At 46.5% G+C, this 18,610-nt stretch overlaps 1 protein-coding gene across 1 annotated transcript in view; it reads left to right on the forward strand.

The window, feature by feature from the left end:
• Myo5a (myosin VA) overlaps positions 1 to 18,610 on the forward strand; it is a 132,898-nt gene that overhangs the window by 94,891 nt on the left and 19,397 nt on the right. Inside the window, exons 26-33 of the mRNA XM_023724058.1 lie at positions 2,076 to 2,219; positions 2,388 to 2,441; positions 4,505 to 4,732; positions 8,503 to 8,603; positions 10,950 to 11,030; positions 12,753 to 12,951; positions 15,003 to 15,077; positions 16,352 to 16,445. Coding sequence (XP_023579826.1) covers positions 2,076 to 2,219; positions 2,388 to 2,441; positions 4,505 to 4,732; positions 8,503 to 8,603; positions 10,950 to 11,030; positions 12,753 to 12,951; positions 15,003 to 15,077; positions 16,352 to 16,445 — 976 coding nt within the window. The remainder of the gene's footprint in view (positions 1 to 2,075; positions 2,220 to 2,387; positions 2,442 to 4,504; positions 4,733 to 8,502; positions 8,604 to 10,949; positions 11,031 to 12,752; positions 12,952 to 15,002; positions 15,078 to 16,351; positions 16,446 to 18,610) is intronic.

The raw sequence follows: 18,610 nt of genomic DNA on the forward strand, positions 1-18,610 counted from the left end.
TTCCAATAAGTGACCTGCAGGTGGGAACGTTTCCAATAAGTGACCTGCAGGTGGGAACGTTTCCAATAAGTGACCTGCAGGTGGGAACGTTTCCAGTAAGTGACCTGTAGGTGACTGGCCAGATGTGCACAAACTTACTGCATGTATTGTGACCAGTGCACATAGTCGTGGGGTTTGTGTGCAGGGGACCACACCTGCTAGCACATGCTTTGCTGCTGAGCAATAACCTCAGGCCCACATTTCAGTATTCATCATAATTTTTCAAAATAATTTTATTGAGAAACAAATAGCAATGAGACAGTTTTAAATCCGATTACTAGCACAGTTTCAATAATTAATACATTACATATTGTTATCTTAGTGATTATTCATTGTACAAGATGCAGACATGATATCCTGTCCACAAACACTATTAGAACAAATCTCTCTATTCATTGAATTAAGAGAATGCAGCTGTATATTGATCCGATTTTGAATATACAGATACAAAATGGTCATTCATTTGTAACCCCCTTTTTTGTTTAGTTTTGTGACAGAAAGGTATTCCATTGTCATTTAAATATTGTAGGTGCATGAATTCAGCAAAATATTCCAATATAGTCCAGTAGTGTATAATAGTAGTGGGCTTTCCCTAAGACTGGCAATGTCTGAAGTTGTTGACTTGAGCCTTTTACAGCTCAGTATATTAGTATGGCTTTACTTTTTATACTTCGTTTCTATACTTTTCTGCTGGATGGTTAAGACCAAGATAAAGCAAGACCTATATAGCAAGAAATGTAACTTTTGTATCTGATAAGGTCAGTCAAGTACCCTCAGGATTTATCCTGAAACCCTGTACCGCAGTTTGTAGATCCTTTGTCAGTGTCAGCCATGTGGATGAGTCACGGCCATTGCTGGACTAATTTTCTCTCTGTGAAAGCCTGAGAGAATGTTTTCTCTTCAGGTGACTCTTCTTAGGCACACTCTACATCACTTCAGCATAATTTTGATGGAGGTAGTTACTTTGAGAATTCCCATTCATTCATTTATTTGTATTTTAGTACAGCTTCTACAGGGTCTACAGAGTCTCGCTACATAGACCAGGCTCATAGTGACCTGCCTGTGTTCAGCCCCCCAGAGCTGGGATTACAGGCGAGTGCCCATTTTCAATCGCTATCTCAGCGTGCCCTGGGGGCGGGGCCGACACTGCGTGCCGGGGTTGAGCCCTGGCCACTGCATCTGCCTAGGCAGAATTCCCTTTTACACCTTAACATGTTCACAGAAAATATGGGCTATCAGGAATTTATTTCAGGGCTGGTGAGATGGCTCAGTGGTCTAAAGCACCTACTTAGAACAAGCTTAGCAAAGCACAGGGACCACGGTTCAATCCCCCAGCACCACATGCCAGCCAGCCCCGCCCCCTGGTGGGCTGAGCTGGCCACACACACACACACACACACACACAAATAAATAAATAAATAAAATTAAAAAAAAAAAAGGAATTTATTTCAGACTGAGGTAAATTCTTTTAAAAGTAATTTAAGTAATTCTGTTGACTGATGCTCAGGTTTGTGTCTTTTTTTTTTTTTTTTTTTCAATTACAAAAATGCTCCACTGGGTGTCTTTTTCCATCTTTTTTGTCAATATATTACTGTGGGAATCACTCTTAAATATTGATTTTTTTTTAACTTAAATGGTATGCATTTAAATTTTACATTCTTCTGGGGTTTTTTTGTTTTTTTCGGAGCCAGGGTTTGAACTCAGGTCCTTGTGCTTGCCAGGCAAGCACTTATTCTACTGAGCTATCTCCCTGACCTCTGCATTTAAATTTTAATGAAACAGCTAAATTGCCCTTATCAGAGGCTTTTGTGTCCACCAGTATCTTCATCACTGTTGCTAACACAGGGCATTAGCCTTTGCCGGCCTTCTAGGGGAGGAGCAGCATCTCCGTGTTTAACTCGCGTTTCTCCAGCTGTTAACAAGGGGAAGTGTGCATCTGTATTCACTCTCTTCAGGTGTGGACACTCCTCTGTGGATTTACCTGTCCACCCTTTCCTCAGTGGCTTGCTTTGACTCTTGTGATTTCTGGGATCTAGGAGCTCGGTGAGAAGAAGGTGCCTCTGGACATGTCACTGTTCCTCAAGCTGCAGAAGCGGGTCACGGAGCTGGAGCAGGAGAAGCAGGTGATGCAGGACGAGCTGGACCGCAAGGAGGAGCAGGTGCTGCGTAGCAAAGCAAAGGTACACCCCGCCCCACCCTGTGTGCTGTGAAGGGCCCCCAGCAAGAGCTTTTTGTCCCCCATGCCATCACTTCCATGCTTTCGTCTAGTAGTTTGGTTAAAGGCTAAACCGTCTTCACTGTTTCTGTAGAGCACAAAATATGAAGTTCTTACTTTATTCTTTCCCCAGGAAGAAGAAAGACCACAGATCAGAGGTGCAGAACTAGAGTATGAGTCCCTCAAGGTAATGGGAAGCTTCTGGCCAGGACTTTGGCTATCTGGCTTTGCAGGGCACCTGTGCAGACCCTGTCTCTCTCAGAAGCCCTTCGATGGGGCTTTCCCCAGAAGCCCAACAAAAGGGTTCTTCAGTATTACTGCTAGCTGCGTGGCTTCTTATAAATTGTTTCAGTCACACCAAAGTCTAGGCTTCGGGAACAAAAGAAGTAGCTTCCATTTGAGGGCATAGTAACCTGGGCTTAGATGCCCCATCTGCTGCCTCAAAATCTGATTGGATATTAGGGGACAGACCAGTGGCTCAGGGACCAGTCTGCTCTACAGGCCTCCCTCCTCATGTGCACAGGGACAAATAAAGGCCTTTGTGTGCTGTGATTGAAGCCCAGAGTCGCAGAATCAGATCCCTGGTTCTCAACACTTTGGCCTTTGGCTCTCCGGATCAGCTTTTCTTGGTAATCTGTTAGAAAGGCACAGTTGGGGCCCTGTACTACTAGGCCTATGGAATGGTGACCTCTGGCAGTAGAGCTCAGCACCCTGAGCATTAGTGAGGGCTTGAGGTGATTCTGCAGCACATGAAGGACTGGAGACCTGTTTCAGAGCTTAGGCCACAAAGTAAAGACCTTTATGTGTTTTTTACTACAGAAATGGGCAGTAAAACTCTGATTGTGGTGACAGGATATTGGCTCAGGAAGGAGCTCTGATCATCATGATGTAATTGATCAGTTTAGGGTGCAAATGGTCACTTTTTTTTTTCTTTTTGTCTTTTTGAGACAGGATCTTGCTATGAAGTTCAGGCTTCCATTGAGCTTACTTTGTAGGTCAGGCTGCTATCAAAGGATCTTCCTGCCTCAGCCTCCAAAGTGCTAAAATTATAGGCATGCACCACCATGTGCAGCATTACATTTTCTTAGATTAGAAAGAATTTTTAGTAGTCTTGATGTATCTCAAAAGACCCGATATGGTGCTGCAAACCCAAGACTGTTACTTATTTATTTATTTATTTATTTATTTATTATATTTTAGGGAAGGATCTACAGGGTGTGCAGGGTCTCACTACTAGATCAGACTTGTAGTGATCCGCCTGTTTACAGCCTCCCAAGAGCTGGGGTCACAGGCGTGTGTGCCACCACGCCCAGTCAGTTGCCTTCTCAGTGTGCCCCGGGATCAGACCCTGTTTGTTTTGGAGGAATAGTAATTACAAGCGCCTCGCTAGCACTGCCCTTGCCTGTGTCCTGCGACCCACGGCACCGCAGTGCTTTTCTAAGATAGACTCGCGTGCCTGTCCACCTGCGTGCTTCCTGGCTGGTGCCTTGCAGCTGGGTTTCAGTGCCCCTCCATTCCGTCCTGGGCTCCTGCCCTGTGGTGTGCATTGTGTGTGGAGTGGGCCGGCTGTAGGCATGAGGAGGTGGTAGGTGACTGTGCCGAGGGTGAGGGTTCCTGTGTCACTCAAGCAACTAGAGGAGGTGCCACTCAGCCTTCCCATTCCCACAGTGCGGCCACCAGCTTCCCAAGGGTGTCACACAGGAAGAAGTTAGGAAAACACATTATGTATTGTCATTGAAACACTGGAGGGAACTTGTGTCAGTTTAAATGATGTAGTAAATTTTTTAAAAATTATAAGTTGAAAGCTTAAAATTTCTATGTCACAAAAGAACTAAGAGGCACTACTAAAGACCCCAGGATGGCAGCCATCCGGCTCTTGCTGGACACGCCCTGAGCTGGACACTTGGCCCTGCCCAGGTGTTTATGTGCACGCAGACCTGGGTCCCTTAGGACTGGCTGAGCACACCCATGGGAGGCAGCAGTGTCTCCGGGCTGTCAGTGCTCCCTGAGAAGACTGGATGTGTCGTGCTGCTGGAATTTAGGTTGGTGGTGCAAGCTGCCATGAGCCTTGCTCAACTCGACTCCACTGGGTGCAGACGCCCTCCGTGCACAAAGCAGTTCCCAGCCAACCTAGGGAGCCACTCGTGGTAGCGCTCCAGTGTCCTCTTCAGCAGAACTACATGTGGGGAAGCCCAGCTTCCCAGTGGGGCGGTGCGGGTGACAGCAGTGGACTTTTCTTTATTCATTCAGCGCCAAGAACTGGAATCAGAAAACAAAAAACTGAAAAATGAGCTAAATGAGTTACGCAAGGCCCTCAGTGAGAAGAGCGCCCCAGAAGTGACTGCTCCAGGTGCACCGGCCTACCGCGTCCTAATGGAGCAGCTGACCACCGTGAGCGAGGAGCTGGATGTGCGCAAGGAGGAGGTCCTCATCCTGCGGTCCCAGCTGGTGAGCCAGAAGGAGGCTGTGCAGCCGAAGGTGAGCACCGCGCACGGGCCGGGGCTTGGAGCTGGGCCTCTCCTCCTCACCTCTTCACTCTGGCCTGAGAGAGCCGACACATAATTTTCACTCTGATTGAGGGCTCAGATTTTTTTTTTTTTTTTATAATTGCAGTGTTACCTTAAGTGGAGACAGCTCAGAAGAGCACTCTCCATTTTGGCTGGGCCGCGTAGGGGTCACTTGTGCCAGGGCGCTCTCTCGTGGTCCTCAAGGCTGCTACTGCAGCTAGGACTAGGGAAGCAAGGCTGTGCTTATTTCCTGTACAGACTGTTAGACAAGAGGGCGTCAAGGGGGTCGGAGGAGGGTATGAGGGAAGGCGATAGGGTTATGGGCAAAGTATGCTGCGTGGATGCAGGCGTCACAGTGAGGCTCGGTGTCTGTGGGCGTTAACATATATGTGGTGTAATGTGTGGCCATAGATTATCAGAGAAGGAATATAAGATTCCTATCTGGTTTCTAGATGACAAGCTGATAGTCTTTTTTTATTTACAAATAATAATTTGTAAATATATTTGAGAAGAAACTGCAGGAAAAGGAAACTGAAGCAAGTGGCAAAACGGTCAAGCTAGTAGGGTGCACAGTTTTGGTGTCATACATACTCGCCCCGGGTGCCCTCCTGCCCCTAATGGCCGGGCCCTGCTTAGCCAGCTCCCAGGCTACACATGGCTTCAACTTTCCCTCTCCTCAAACAGTGCCCCCCACATTAATGAGATTTCCAGACACCTCAGGGATATTTGTCCCCCCTAATTTCCACTTTACAGGGCAGTGCTGGGCACAGTGCCCCTGAAGCAGCATCCTCCTAGTGGATATGACTGAACGCACTCAGGCCTAGGGTACAAGTTCACCCAGGGGCCGGAGAAATGGCTCGTAGAATACGCACTTCCATGGCAAGTGCAAGGGCCTGAGTTTAATCCCCAGTTCAAAAAAAAAAAAAACCAAGTTCACCCAGGCTCACTACCAGGAGGACCATTCTTTGACATATTCAAAACTGTTATAAAACTGAACCACTACATCAACTTGAGAAAGAATTGCAAGCATTTGTCCCTAAGAAATAAAAGGCACCATCATATAAATACTGATGTCCATTATATCTTGGCTTCATGGACATTAATTTCTTTACAGGTTTAGTTTTAGGAGAAAAAGATTCATAGTTGTTACTTATTTATTGGGTGTAGTGCCTCACTACACAGCTTGCACTCGTAGTGGTACTCCTGCCTCAGCCTCCCCTGTGCTGAGATTACAGGCATGTGCTACCATGCCCAGTCTCAGTGACTGGCACAGCATGCAGTGCCAGGGATCAATTGCCAAGCTAGCTCCCCTGCCCCTGATGGTTGTTTTTTAAATTATCTTTCATCTTGATTTTTTTTTTCCTGTACTGGGGATTGAACTCAGGACCTTGCACTTGCCAGGCAGGTGCTTATGCAGCTGAGCTATCTCCCCAGCCCAGCTTTTATCTTGTTATAGTAGAGTTCATTGTTGAAATTTATTCTTGGAACTAAAGATTTGTTTTCTCATTTGTGCTTGCTAACTTGTGATTTTCAGGATGACAAGGTAAGTATAAAGTTTTTCAGTTTTTATTAAGTACTTGTATTTAATCCTTTGGTTTACAGGCTCCCTGCCCCCAGTATATGCAGTTGGTACTGTCTTACCACCGAGTCTGATTTGTTATATACAAGTTCATTTTCTGTTTGATTCCCATCCTCTTTTGAAACCAGTGGGAAAAATAGAAATTGCCCTGGGTGCCAATCTGAATCATTGCAAGTTCTCCAGGGCTTCTAGCTCATTGTCAGCGCTGCAACTCTGCAGTAGTTACAGGGCCACGTGCAGGGTGAGAGAGAGCCCTTCCCTGAGGGTGCCTGCCCGGGCACAGATGCTGCTGACTGCCCTCTGCCAGCTGGGACACTGAGTGCCCTTCCTCCCTACCTTTGCTTCTCCTTGTGTACAGCTTCCATGGCTGGGTTGGAAACAGATCCTGATGAGGTTGCAAAGTCAGATTTCTATTTTAGCAGTTCTGGAAACAGAAGCTAGTGCCTTGTGCATGTTAGGCAAGCCCTGAGCCACTGAGCTACATCCCCAGCCTGTCTGCCTATAAGACACAGCCTCGCTAAGTTGCTGAGGCGGGCCTCAAATTTGCAACCTTTCTGCCTCATCCTACCATGTATCTGGTATGACAGGCATGCACTGTAAAGCCTGGCCCTATTGCATCTTTTTTTGAGCTACTGGGTGAAAGATACATGTTGCAATGTGCAATATTTCAGAACTTCTGGTCTCTGAGTTTGGAGAATCAAACACCCGAACTCTGAACAGTGAGTCACAAATTTCCTAGCGCTGTGGTCCAGTTGCATCTCCATTTCTACTTCTTGGCTAAAGTAGCAAAAACTGGCTGCTTATTCCCTAGGAGAATAGCATATAAAGAAGCCTAGTTTTCTCTTCTAACTAATTAGACCAAGTTTTATAGTTTTCCAAACCTCACAGTCAGTCTGTGTGCCCTCAGATAGTAGAGCAGGCAGGTAGCATTATTTGCTAAAGAAACTTGCATCTTTGAAAGATGATTGACAGGTCTTAAAAATTTGAGTATTGTCCTTGGTGTAATAGAAAGGCATTTTTTTCTCTCAGAGAAATTGGGAAAATAAATATGCATAAATATTTATAAAGACATAGTTAAATGTTACATTGGCATTTATGAGAAAGTTTTTTTTAAATTTAGTAAAACATACCTTCTTATTAGTAACTGTTACTAGGCTGTCTTTTCTCCCCTTGCAGGATACATTTATAAGTTCACGGAAGGACAGCATTAAGAGAGGTGGATTTTTGCTTCTTATACACACTGAGAATCAAAGCAAACATTCTCACTGGCTTCAGAGTTATCTTAGAACTGGTCTCTAAGGTGAAGCCTGTAAAGTCCATTTCACTGTGAGCCTGGCTGCAGAAGAGATGTGGGCTGAAGGTCAGGCATACCCTGCTCAAGCAGAGTGGGCTGTTGGGTTCTAAAGTGAGTTAGTGTTTAGAAGCTGCCCTGCTCTAACAAGTTAGAAGGGACCTAAATAGAAGCAGGATTTTGAAACTACAATGATTTCAGGCAAATTAGACTAATGAGGAAAAAATAAATTTAAAAATATTAGCAAAACTATATTGGCAAGAGTTCTTTCTGTATCAAATCATTGGTAATTCTGACCTAGTTGATGTTTACTCAGAGGCTTATATTCCATGCTATATTGTGGCAGAGGGCAAAAGAAATGGCAACAGATGGTAGATGCTAAAAAGAGGCCACATCAATCCCATTTGTATATATTATGTGAAGGGAAATACTTTTAATTTTGCTAAAGCATATCCTTTGAAAACTTACTTTCTTTGTACTATTTTTAGTGGAAAAAAAGAGCTTTATATCAAATTTTCTGTTTACTTGGGTGTTTGATCATTCTTACTGATCAGAAAGTAGTAGGAAGAGCAGTGCTGTTCTTTCCCTTAGACCATTGCCTGGTTATTTTCCTAATGTTCTGCATCCACGTGTGCATATGCATTTTTCATGTGATGCAGTGACAAAGATCCCAGCAGCACTCAGATGTTCTGCACCTTGTGGGAGAATGCGGGTGTCCTCGGGTGGGGGCAGCGTGTGCCTCGGGCCTGAGGCCCTGGTGGGGTGCAGGTGTGGAGAGCAGACACCCGCCCTGCCGAGGAGGCCGTACCGCCTGCAGCCCAGGGACTCTGAATTGAGTCTTACTGTGGAAATGTGTCCATTTTGCTTTCAGAATACAATGACAGATTCCACAATACTTTTGGAAGATGTACAAAAAATGAAAGATAAAGGTGAAATTGCACAAGCATACATTGGTTTGAAAGAAACAAACAGGTAAGTTTATTCTTGTATTCATTTTGGTGTAATTGTATTGTTCTTTGTTCTCTCACAGTAAGTCAGTGTGTTTGTTCATTGCTGTACTCGACATCAGCTGATCTTCAGAGAGAATCCAGAGGTTCCACTATGCTCCCAGTAGGGTCCCACGCATAGCGCTAGGGAGCTTTGTGGACGAGAAGCGTCGGAGGTAACGCTACTTACAGCAAGGGAGGACGTCTTTGTATATTTAGGGGCTTAGCTTCGAGATGCCCCCTTGAGAAGAAAATCCATTGCTTAGTGTGACTGCTCGATAGTCCTTTCCATAATATGGGCAGTCTTCAGGACAGTGGTGTGAAGGTGTTAGTGGCACCAGCAGTTGACCCTTGTGTGAAGAGAAGTGATGGGGTGTCTAGGGCCAGACCGCCCTGAACGAGCCCGATCTCGTCTGATGTCAGGAGCTAAGCAGGGTCAGGCCTGGTTGGTACTCGGATGGGCGAGGTCGCAGGGAATGTGGAGTCACATCAGTGGTGCCCTACTGCTCTCAGCCATGGCTTCTCCTGTGGGAGAGTAAAAGCTTCTGTCGTCTGCCCTACTGCCCCCCACTTCCTAACTCTGAACTCAGGACTGCATGCTGCACTGTTCTGAGTGCACAGAGCAGTGAGGGCCACAGAAATACAGTGCTGGATCTGTGTACTGTCTGTAGGGACTGTGCACCAGGATTTGTACACATAAATATTTCCCTAACGGAAGATGTTTGCCATGCAGAAAGTATTATATGTCTAACATTCTTACCTAGGCAAGGATGGAGAATGCTTTTAGAAGTATATGGTTAAACTGAAACTTTAATCTATGAATATAAATTAACAGCATCTCTTTACATCTACTAATGTGTTATTATGAAAGCGCTGTCTCGCACTCCTCATGCACCTACCTGGCCGTCCGATCCAAGGTAGGCAGGGGGTGCTCTCCAGCCATGCTCTGTGCAGAGCACTGGGAGCGCAGCAGAAAGGCTGGGTGCGCTGTGCCCTCAGAGCTGGCAAGCTGCAGGCAGCCTCAGGAGGTCTCGCATCTTTTTCCAAAGATAGTGGTAGCCATGGGCCAGGGTTAGTAGGAGGGGCTGTGATGAGACTTGAGTTTTAGAAAGCTAGCCCTAGCTATTACATTAGAGAACAGGTCATGACAGAATCAGATGGAAAACGTGAAGGCTAGTAAAGAGGTTTTCCCTGTAATCCAGTGACTGGCTTGTGGCAGGTGGGGCGGAGGGTACGGGGCTTTCTGAGAGATACATGAAAGACGAGGGCACAGCCTTGCGGTGGCTCTCCCGAGTGGGCGAGGGTGGGGAAGCCACTTCCAGAACAGCAAGTGCAGAATGGTGGGGTAGATGTGCACACCCTAAACACAGAAGCCAGCAAGACATCCACGCAGAGAATCCACTGGCTAGACCTGCAGCCAGGAGAGGTGTGGGCTGAGGCAGACGTGTTTACAGTATCACGGTATAATAAAGCCACTGGAACCTTGACACAGATGAACTCTCAGGAGAGATGGGAGGGGCCAGCAGAAGGAGGTTCCCTTAAATCATGTTCTGTGAACGGGTGATAGTAAGGCTGGACTCGTGGCCCAGTGGCGCCTCCTTCGCCTCCACAGAATCCTCGCCTCCATCTTCCTCAGTGTGGGTGTGTAGGCCCTGAGGGCTCTGGGGGCTGGACAGGAGCTTAGCACACCTCAGAAAATACTGTTTGTGAAAACTGTTGTCTTTTCTCCCATTGCCGTTAATTACACTACCTTTAGTAAACAGTAACCTGTCTCCAATGCTAAAGGCAATTTCTACAAATCTTAAAATTTTTAAATGTTTGAAAAAAGATTTTTAAATCATGTTATAAAAGCTGGGAACTTTGGATATGTTCTTATTTATGTTACTTTTGTAAGAACTTTTTAAATGAGAAGTCAGATCTTATTGAACTAAAAAGAGTTCTTCCTCAGAAGATTTAACCTCCACTTGAAATGAGTGGTGAGGATTAGCAGACAGCGGCTGGAGCCTTCACTCCCTCATGTCGTCACCGTGAGCCTGGCCTAAGTGCGGCGTGCAGGGTGAAAGGCTGTCTCGCGTGCTCTCTCAGTCATTTCTCATTTTTTCTGGAAGAGTATTTTGCTCTAATTTCTGCTTACTTACATGTGAGATTTCGTACCCATTTAAAACTAGTACCTAGAAATGGTTCCCACAGTAATGGCTTGGTCGTGTGTAATTAATAGACGCGTTCTTGCTCACATCGTAAGATGCTGAATACCGTGTGCTGCTCCTGGCCATCATCATCTCACCGCCACCCTGTACCCTTGTGTTTGTGTTGTTTTTCCTTCCGCATGGAGACCACCTGCTCTGGATTGCCATGAGTTGAATGAGGACGGAGAGCTGTGGCTGGTTTATGAAGGGTTAAAACAAGCCAACAGGTTATGTTCGTCTCCTCACTCACGAGGAGTGTTCGTTATGCGCTGCTCTCTTACTAACAGCGGACTCGTGACTTTAACTCCTGGTTCTTGTGCACTAATTACCTTCCTAAGCAACTTTCTTCAGTAAATCTTAGAGCACTCGGCCAGACACCTCAAAACCTTCTCCACAAATAGATACCATTAAGGCCAAAACTGCTTGATGGTGAATACAACAATTACTTCCCCAGGAAATGCTGCTGCCTAGAGTTTTTGAATATCTAAAAATTGTATCGCTCTTAAAGTTGAGAGGAAAACACTCAACTAGAGCACAGATTACTGACATGAGTTCCTAAGGCTTAGTCCTTAAGGCAGCAGCTGCTTGTTTGTCCTAGAGGTCCCCCAGTAGGTCCATGTGCCGGCGGCACTGTGGCCACCTTCTCATACATCTGGTGCTGCCTGAGTGCAGTGTTGCATGTGTGATGTGGTGTTCTGTGCGCTTATTGTGAAATCCAGATGCAAGAAGGAGCAAGCCAGGTTCCTCGTATGTTTACAGTGCAGGAAAACCACCATACCACACGCTTTTCGTATGTTTCAGGGAAGAAAGCAAAATTGAAACAGCACCCTCTTTCTAATAGATATTCATCTGCTTGTGACACTTGTGTCATATCTTAAAAACTACATTTTAGTGATTAAAACACAAAAACACTTAATGTGCTGTTTGTTCGAGGGTCTTCTGCTTGTTCTGCTTTGTTTTAATGATAAACCACTGTCATTAACTTCACGTTGTTATTGATCCGACTCTTTTTCAAATCGTGCAGTCACTAGAATGTTTCTAACTTGCCCTTAACACTTGGCTTGCGCCAGTGAGTTTTCCCCAGCAGTTGGCAGCCAGAGCAATTAGAGGAAAAGAATGATTTTCTCTTCTCACACTGGTTAATTCCCAGCTATGGCTTTGCTTTGTGTCGGGAAGTGAGAGTAAGGGTGGGTGCATGGCAAAGAGGAGCCACACCAAGCCTGGGGCCCCCCACTGCTGTCCTGGTCTACTGTGGGCACAGCTGTTGTCCTGCTACTCTGTCTTAAGCCATGTCTGGTTAGGTTGTTACTGAAGTGTAGGTTTATGGGAAAGAGACAGAGAGAGAGAGAGAGAGACAGAGAGAGAGAGAGAGAGAGAGAGAGAGAGAGAGAGAGAGATCAGAACTAACTGCCTGGATTTGGGTCAGTTTGTATACCTTCCATTGTAGCACTCAGCTTTTCTGTCCTTCAGAGATAAGAGTAGAATATAAAAGTGGGATCATGTTCTTACCTGTCCCTGGCGTTAGTAATGGTCCTCCTTGAAGGCAGAGGCCATTCATGAGGAGGTGATGATCTTGCTCTGTGTAGTGCAGGTATTTTGTGGCAGTGATCCAGACTTCACCAGCTGGAATGCTAGCTTGTAAAAATAGCAGACCAGACCAAAGTTATGTCTTTAAATTTTTAAAGTTATCATTTCCTATGAACTTTTCAAAGGAGCTAAAGCCCTTATGTTTCTGGAGGATCTCAGAACTTCATCCCCTTTGGAAAGTACAGATGCAAGAGTATTTGTTTGCATCTCTGACCCCAGTTTGAGTTTCTTGACTTCGATGAAGTCAGAAGATGCGTGAGTACCACTTTTCCCACTCTAGCAAGAGCACATGAGACCTCACACCCGCTAGGCAGGGACTTGGGGTGTCCCCTCCCCTTCTTACTGGTGTGGCTCCCTCGCAGGCTCCTGGAGTCCCAGCTGCAGTCGCAGAAGAGGAGCCATGAGAATGAGGCTGAGGCCCTCCGTGGGGAGATCCAGAGCCTGAAGGAGGAGAATAACCGGCAGCAGCAGCTGCTGGCTCAGAACCTGCAGCTGCCCCCAGAGGCCCGCATCGAGGCCAGCCTGCAGCACGAGATCACTCGGCTGACCAATGAGAACCTGGTGAGGAGGGCACAGCCCCACTGGGGCTCCTGGTTTCCTGGTGGTGGGTTCCCTGCTCCACACTTGGCACCCCCTACTCTTGCTGAAGCAGGAAGGAGAATGGGAATGTGTGGTCTGAGCACTCTCCGGGGGGCTTGGAGATCCCGGACCCCATGCTGGGCTTCTGGTGGCTCTGGACCCAGGCAACCCACACCCTTCATCAGCTGTACACACAGGCTCTGCCTTCTCAGTAGGTTTCTTACTGATTATCACAACAGAGACGGGGGCTAACTGTGTTTCCGTCTGGTCCCTAGGCAGCCACTGAGGCCAGACCAGCCTCTGCCCCTTGTGGGCAGTAGGGTTGCCACTGAGGTTGGCACACCGAGCGAGGGCTTCAGTCGGCACTAGTAAGACAAGGGTTGCGCATTTTTACCCATCCAGGCAGTGCTTAGACTGTCGATGAGGGTGTTTTCCCTTGCCAGATTTTGAACACTGGCGGGGAATCTTTTTCTTTTCCGTTTCTTTTATTTTTTTTACCTGAACAATTTTCCAAGCTCTTCTGTCTTTCTTTTTTTGCAGTACTAGGGATTGAACTCAGGAGCCTGCATGTGCCAGGCAATTACTTATTCTACTGAGCTATCTCCCCAACCCTCCAAGTTCTTTCCTTCTCAGTAACATAATAGCTTTTATTATAGATGTGCAGTTTTAAATGTCTTTTAAGTTGGACAGATACAGTTACTGCAATAAAAATCATTGAATAATTGTAATTCTACATGCCTATATAATATCTATAATATAGGGGCAGCCTGATTTTGAGAAAAGTTTTTGTATTGTTGGTGACTTATGCCTTTTTTATATTGTTCTTAATGACCTATAATAAGATAGTTGGAATTTTTCTGAAGATTTAACAATCAGAAAAATTGACATTACTCTGTAGTGTTCATGGGTACACAAGTAGTTTGCTCGGATCATTCACTTGGTGTTCCGTTCACAGTTGTCTCTCTAGGCCGGGCTCCATGGTGGGGTTGGGTATTTGAACTTTTTCCAGTTGGTGGGGAATTTTCTGAATCATAAAATATTTTTGGAATGATGTTTCATTGCATTTGCATATATTGTTGCTTCCACTAAACTAACAATGCTTTCATGACTGAGAATTGATAAATGCCTGAATCATAATATTAACTGGTCATTGTTCAGATTCTGTGCTCATAAATTATTGTCTGGAAACCAGGTGCTTGGTGGGTCTGTGGGCTATAAATGCTTCTGGGTGGCTGTTCCAGCACTAAAGTGAGGAGCACCTCTCCTGAGTGTCCACAGTTCTAATATTTTGTCAGTTTTTCATAGCTAACATGGAAACCGCATTCTGAGTTGGAAGAGACTGGTTTATGAGTTTGAGTTTGGGGAGCACTTTACAGATCACCACTTCTCCAGCCACTATACTGACTACTAATTCAAGAGTACGGATGAAAACTTCCGTACAGGAAATGATCTACTTTTCAAGCTCATGGCTTCAGTTTGCACTGTGCATTTCCTTATGAGGCACTTGGCAGAAGATTAAAGCAGCCCAGATCTGAGTATTCCTGGAAGTTTTGCCTTACATAACATCCACCTACCTCCACCACCCAGCACAGACATGGGAGGTTTTCTCCCTCTTCCTGAGCAGGCACCCCCCGCACCACCCCCTCAGTGAGGGCAGGCACAGCAGCACAAGCTGCGCTCACCCGGAAGCTGCAGCAGCTCGAGTGCATGAGAGGAGGCAGGGCCTGGAGCCAAAGGGCAGGAAGCTGAGACCAAGGCCCGGCCCAGTCAGAGGGGACACCCGTGCTATGTGTCGGCTGCGTGAGGGTCCTGGCTGGTGCCTGTTCCCCCTGAGGGTGCAAAAAGTATTTGTAACTATAGAGTTAAGACCATCTACACTAGAGAAACAAGGTGATGGTAGGTGACAAATCTGAGCCTTGGAGTAGGTGATTTCATTGTTTGTGTTTCACGGTATTTTTTAATTGGTTTTGCTGAGAGGTTGCCTTCCCTCAAAGATACAAGAAAACAAATATCCATTGTGCCTGTTTTTTCAGTATTTTGAGGAATTATATGCAGATGATCCTAAGAAGTATCAGTCATTCCGGATTTCACTTTACAGACGGATGATTGTATGTACAGCCAGCGCTTCTCTGTCTTCTGCTCTCCCTCGCCTCTGTAACGGAGGAGCACACTGCGCCCCCTCTCCCCGGGAGCCTCCCAGAGCTCACACACCTGTTTCTCCTCACAGCTGTCTCATAGCCAGCAGTGCCACCTCTGTCAGCGTCCACCTCCACTGTCACGCTTGGCTCGTTATTAACACCAGGCTTACAGTGTGATGGAAGCAAACGTGTTTGAAAGATGAACTAAAATCAAGAGAAATAGCGTAACATTTCATTAGAAATTATTCCCATCAGCTCATGGGCGTGGTGTCTAAACCCGTGTGTCTGCCCTAGAGGGCGACGAGTGCTTGTGTTTGGACGCATGCTCTTCTCCCACCCGGCGTGGCAGCCGCAGCTGCCCCAACTCCCCACTGCCTGAGCCCCCGGTCTGCACTTGCCCACTTCCCTCTTTTTTTTTTTTTTGGCGGAACCAAGGATTGAACTCGGGCCCTTGTGCTTGCCAGAGAAGCGCTTATTCCACTGAGCCATCTCCCCGGCCCCTCTTCCCTCTTAATAAGGTGTTAAGTGCTTGTCCTCTGCCACAGTCCTTTGTCAGAGTCAGTGATCGCAGATTCCTATTTTTGTTTTTTGCAGTGGGTATTCATATTTACGCCTTTTTTTCTCTGTGTCAGAGCAAAGTTTCATGAGTGATTTATACAGGTGCTTTAGCTTTTTACCCAAGAAGAGACCACTTTTTATCCTGTTCTCCAGTTATTTCCTCCACTTACCTTTTAAATCCTGCAACTTCTCTTCGTAAGCTGCAAAGCTAAGGTGAGCATCTCTGGGCAGTGTGTCTCGTAGAGACGGTGCTTCATGTATGTATGTCAGTGCTGCCTGATTCCAAGCACATAAAAGCTTCCAGCAAGCCTTTGGTGCTCTCAGTCAAAATTCGTTTTTGCCCAGTTCCCCTTTATAAAAGAAGCCGTTCTGCTGGAAGAACAGCGGCCTCAAGCATTCAGTGGTTTTGCCTGAGTGTAGCTGCCACAGAGGACTGCAGTCAGCCTCAGCCATCACACTGTGAAGAACGTCTTAACTCATTGTACGTTTTAACCTTTGGCTTTCTTCGTAGCTGTTCCTCCCTTGCCTGCCAATCTTAGCCAGGTGGTGGCTCCACCAGCGAGCTTTTCTGGAACTTCTGTGGCAAACTAACAGTGATGCTTATGTGCCTCTGTGTCTCCTTTCCCGTGATGCATTTCTGAAGGCTTACTTTGAACTTTCTGTATATTTCTCATTTTAATTTGTAGGATTTGATGGAACAACTGGAAAAACAGGATAAGACTGTCCGGAAGCTGAAAAAACAACTCAAAGTATTTGCCAAAAAGATTGGTGAACTAGAAGGTATTTAAGCGTGTTTTTCTGACACTTGCCAAAAGTTGTTTTGTGTTGCTGTGCTAGTGGCCTAATAGAGGTTTATGTAGAAATGTTAGGAACAGTAACAAAAATGACTTTGGGCAAAGCCAACCTGTAGATACAAATTTTCATTTCTAGATGAAGAAAAATGTTCTTTCCTGCTGGTAGCAAGTTGCAAAGGGAAGACATTCATTCAGCCAGCCTCTAAGGTGAATCTTCTCAGTGCGCTGTATGTGCGGTGGCCTGGCAGTTAGGAATGTGGATTTGGAGGCCATGCTTCTTAGAGTCAAATCGTAGCTTTTTCCTTACCAGTCTTACAACTCTGGGCAAGTTCCTAAACCTCAGCCTTTAGGAACTTGGCTAAAGTCTCAGCCTTTCCACCTGTCAAATGGGAAGGATTGGTGTCTACCGGATAGGCAGCACAAGGACTGAATGAGTTAATGTGGGTGATACACTCCGAATTGTCCCTCATAATAGTAAACAGTAAGTACAACTTAGCTGTTAGTATGAGCTGTCCTTATTAAAGGTACGAAGAGGGATACTCACAACCTAATGGAGAAAAAGGGAAATAAAGAAAAAATAGGAATTATAGTTGTAAGAGAATAAGACTTCTTAAATATCTCATGACTTCCATACGATGGTAGGAATGCCTCTTGAGAAGCCCTCAGCGATCACTGTCATCGTTGTCAGGAGCGAGCAGGGCAGTGTGTCTTCTGGCCCTCTTTGCTCCTCCGAGCTCCTGCCAGTGCCAGGCAGAGCCAGGCTCCATCCAGACCCCGGGTGTACAGGACAGCAGCAGTGTCGCGCACAAAGCCCTGCCCCTGAGGGAGAGCGTGTGTGCGCGTTTCTGGGCACACTGCGGCATGTGCACATCCGCCTCATTAGGGCAGCGTGGCTCTCCCTCCTCCTGTGGGCTGCATTTCATTAAAGACTTTAAAAAGCCAACAGACTTAAAAAAAAAAAAAAAAGTACCAACATGTATAATTTTTAGTGGAAATTAGGTAACGAAATGGGGAGTATCTTGAGGTCTGATCTGCCCCGTGCTGTATCTTAATGCAGGAGCAGGTGTTGCATCAGAGTTTCTATAGTCTAGAGACTGAGACCTCACAGCCCCCGAGCATCACAAAGGAGCAGAAGCCACGTGAGAACACCAGGGCCTTGTCGCAGCATGGCAGGAAGAGCCAGCCTACGGAGGCCTCTGCCTGTAGGCCCTCACCTGACTGCTGAGTTAATCTGAGGTCCAGACCTTCCTGGTGCCAGAGTGAGGAAAAGGAAATGTTTTGTAAACAGTCATTCTGATGTTCCTTTCCAGGACAGCGAAGTTCAGGCTCACTTTCCTGTTGAGCTTATGAGTAAGAGTCTAGGGAAGGGCAGCAGGGCTCATTTTCTGTCTTCCTGGGAGGATGTTAATAGAGATGTCCTATTTGTGCTGCTCTGGCCAAACACCTCCAACCGGGGGCTTCATTGGCAGGAGAAACCCATTCTCCCAGTTCTAAGGCTAGACACTGAGGTCCGGCTGCCCACAGCCCCGTGTGTGGGGAGGGCCTGGCTCCTGCTGTCCACGTGGGACCTGTCCCTCACCTCCAGAAGGGACTGCCCTAGGGAACAGCACTCAGCCTCACTGGGCCCAGGGCCCTTTTGTGGGACATTGATCCCACTGTGGAGTGAGGCCCTCAGGCCTGGTGAGAGAGTGCTTCTCAAGGCCTGCGTCTTAAACACCCGCGTAGCAACCTAAGGTCTCTGGAATGCTTAAAAACTGGTCCAGTGCCCAGGCTTTTCTACTCCAGGCTTTGTATTTTCCTGATGCTACATAAAGGTTGACATTTTATATTGAACTGACACCTGTGAACTTTTATAAAGACTTTAGTCTCAGGGCTGGCCAGGTAACTCAGTGGACTAAAGCACCTGCTTAAGCAGAGCACAGGGACCGGGGTTTGATCCCCGGCATACAGTGCTGACCCCATCCCCAGGGTGCGCTGAGACAGCGACTGAGACTGGGCGCAGTGACACGCACCTGTAATCCTAGCACTTAGGAGGCTGAAAACAGGAGGATCACTATGAGTCCGATCTGTGTAGTGAAACCCTGTAGACCCTGTACTAAACACATTTAAAAAAAAAAAAAAGAAAAAAGGGGCTGGTGAGATGGCTCAGTG

Source organism: Octodon degus, unplaced genomic scaffold, assembly GCF_000260255.1.
Source record: "Octodon degus isolate 3935 unplaced genomic scaffold, OctDeg1.0 scaffold00105, whole genome shotgun sequence".
Lineage (NCBI taxonomy): Eukaryota > Metazoa > Chordata > Mammalia > Rodentia > Octodontidae > Octodon > Octodon degus.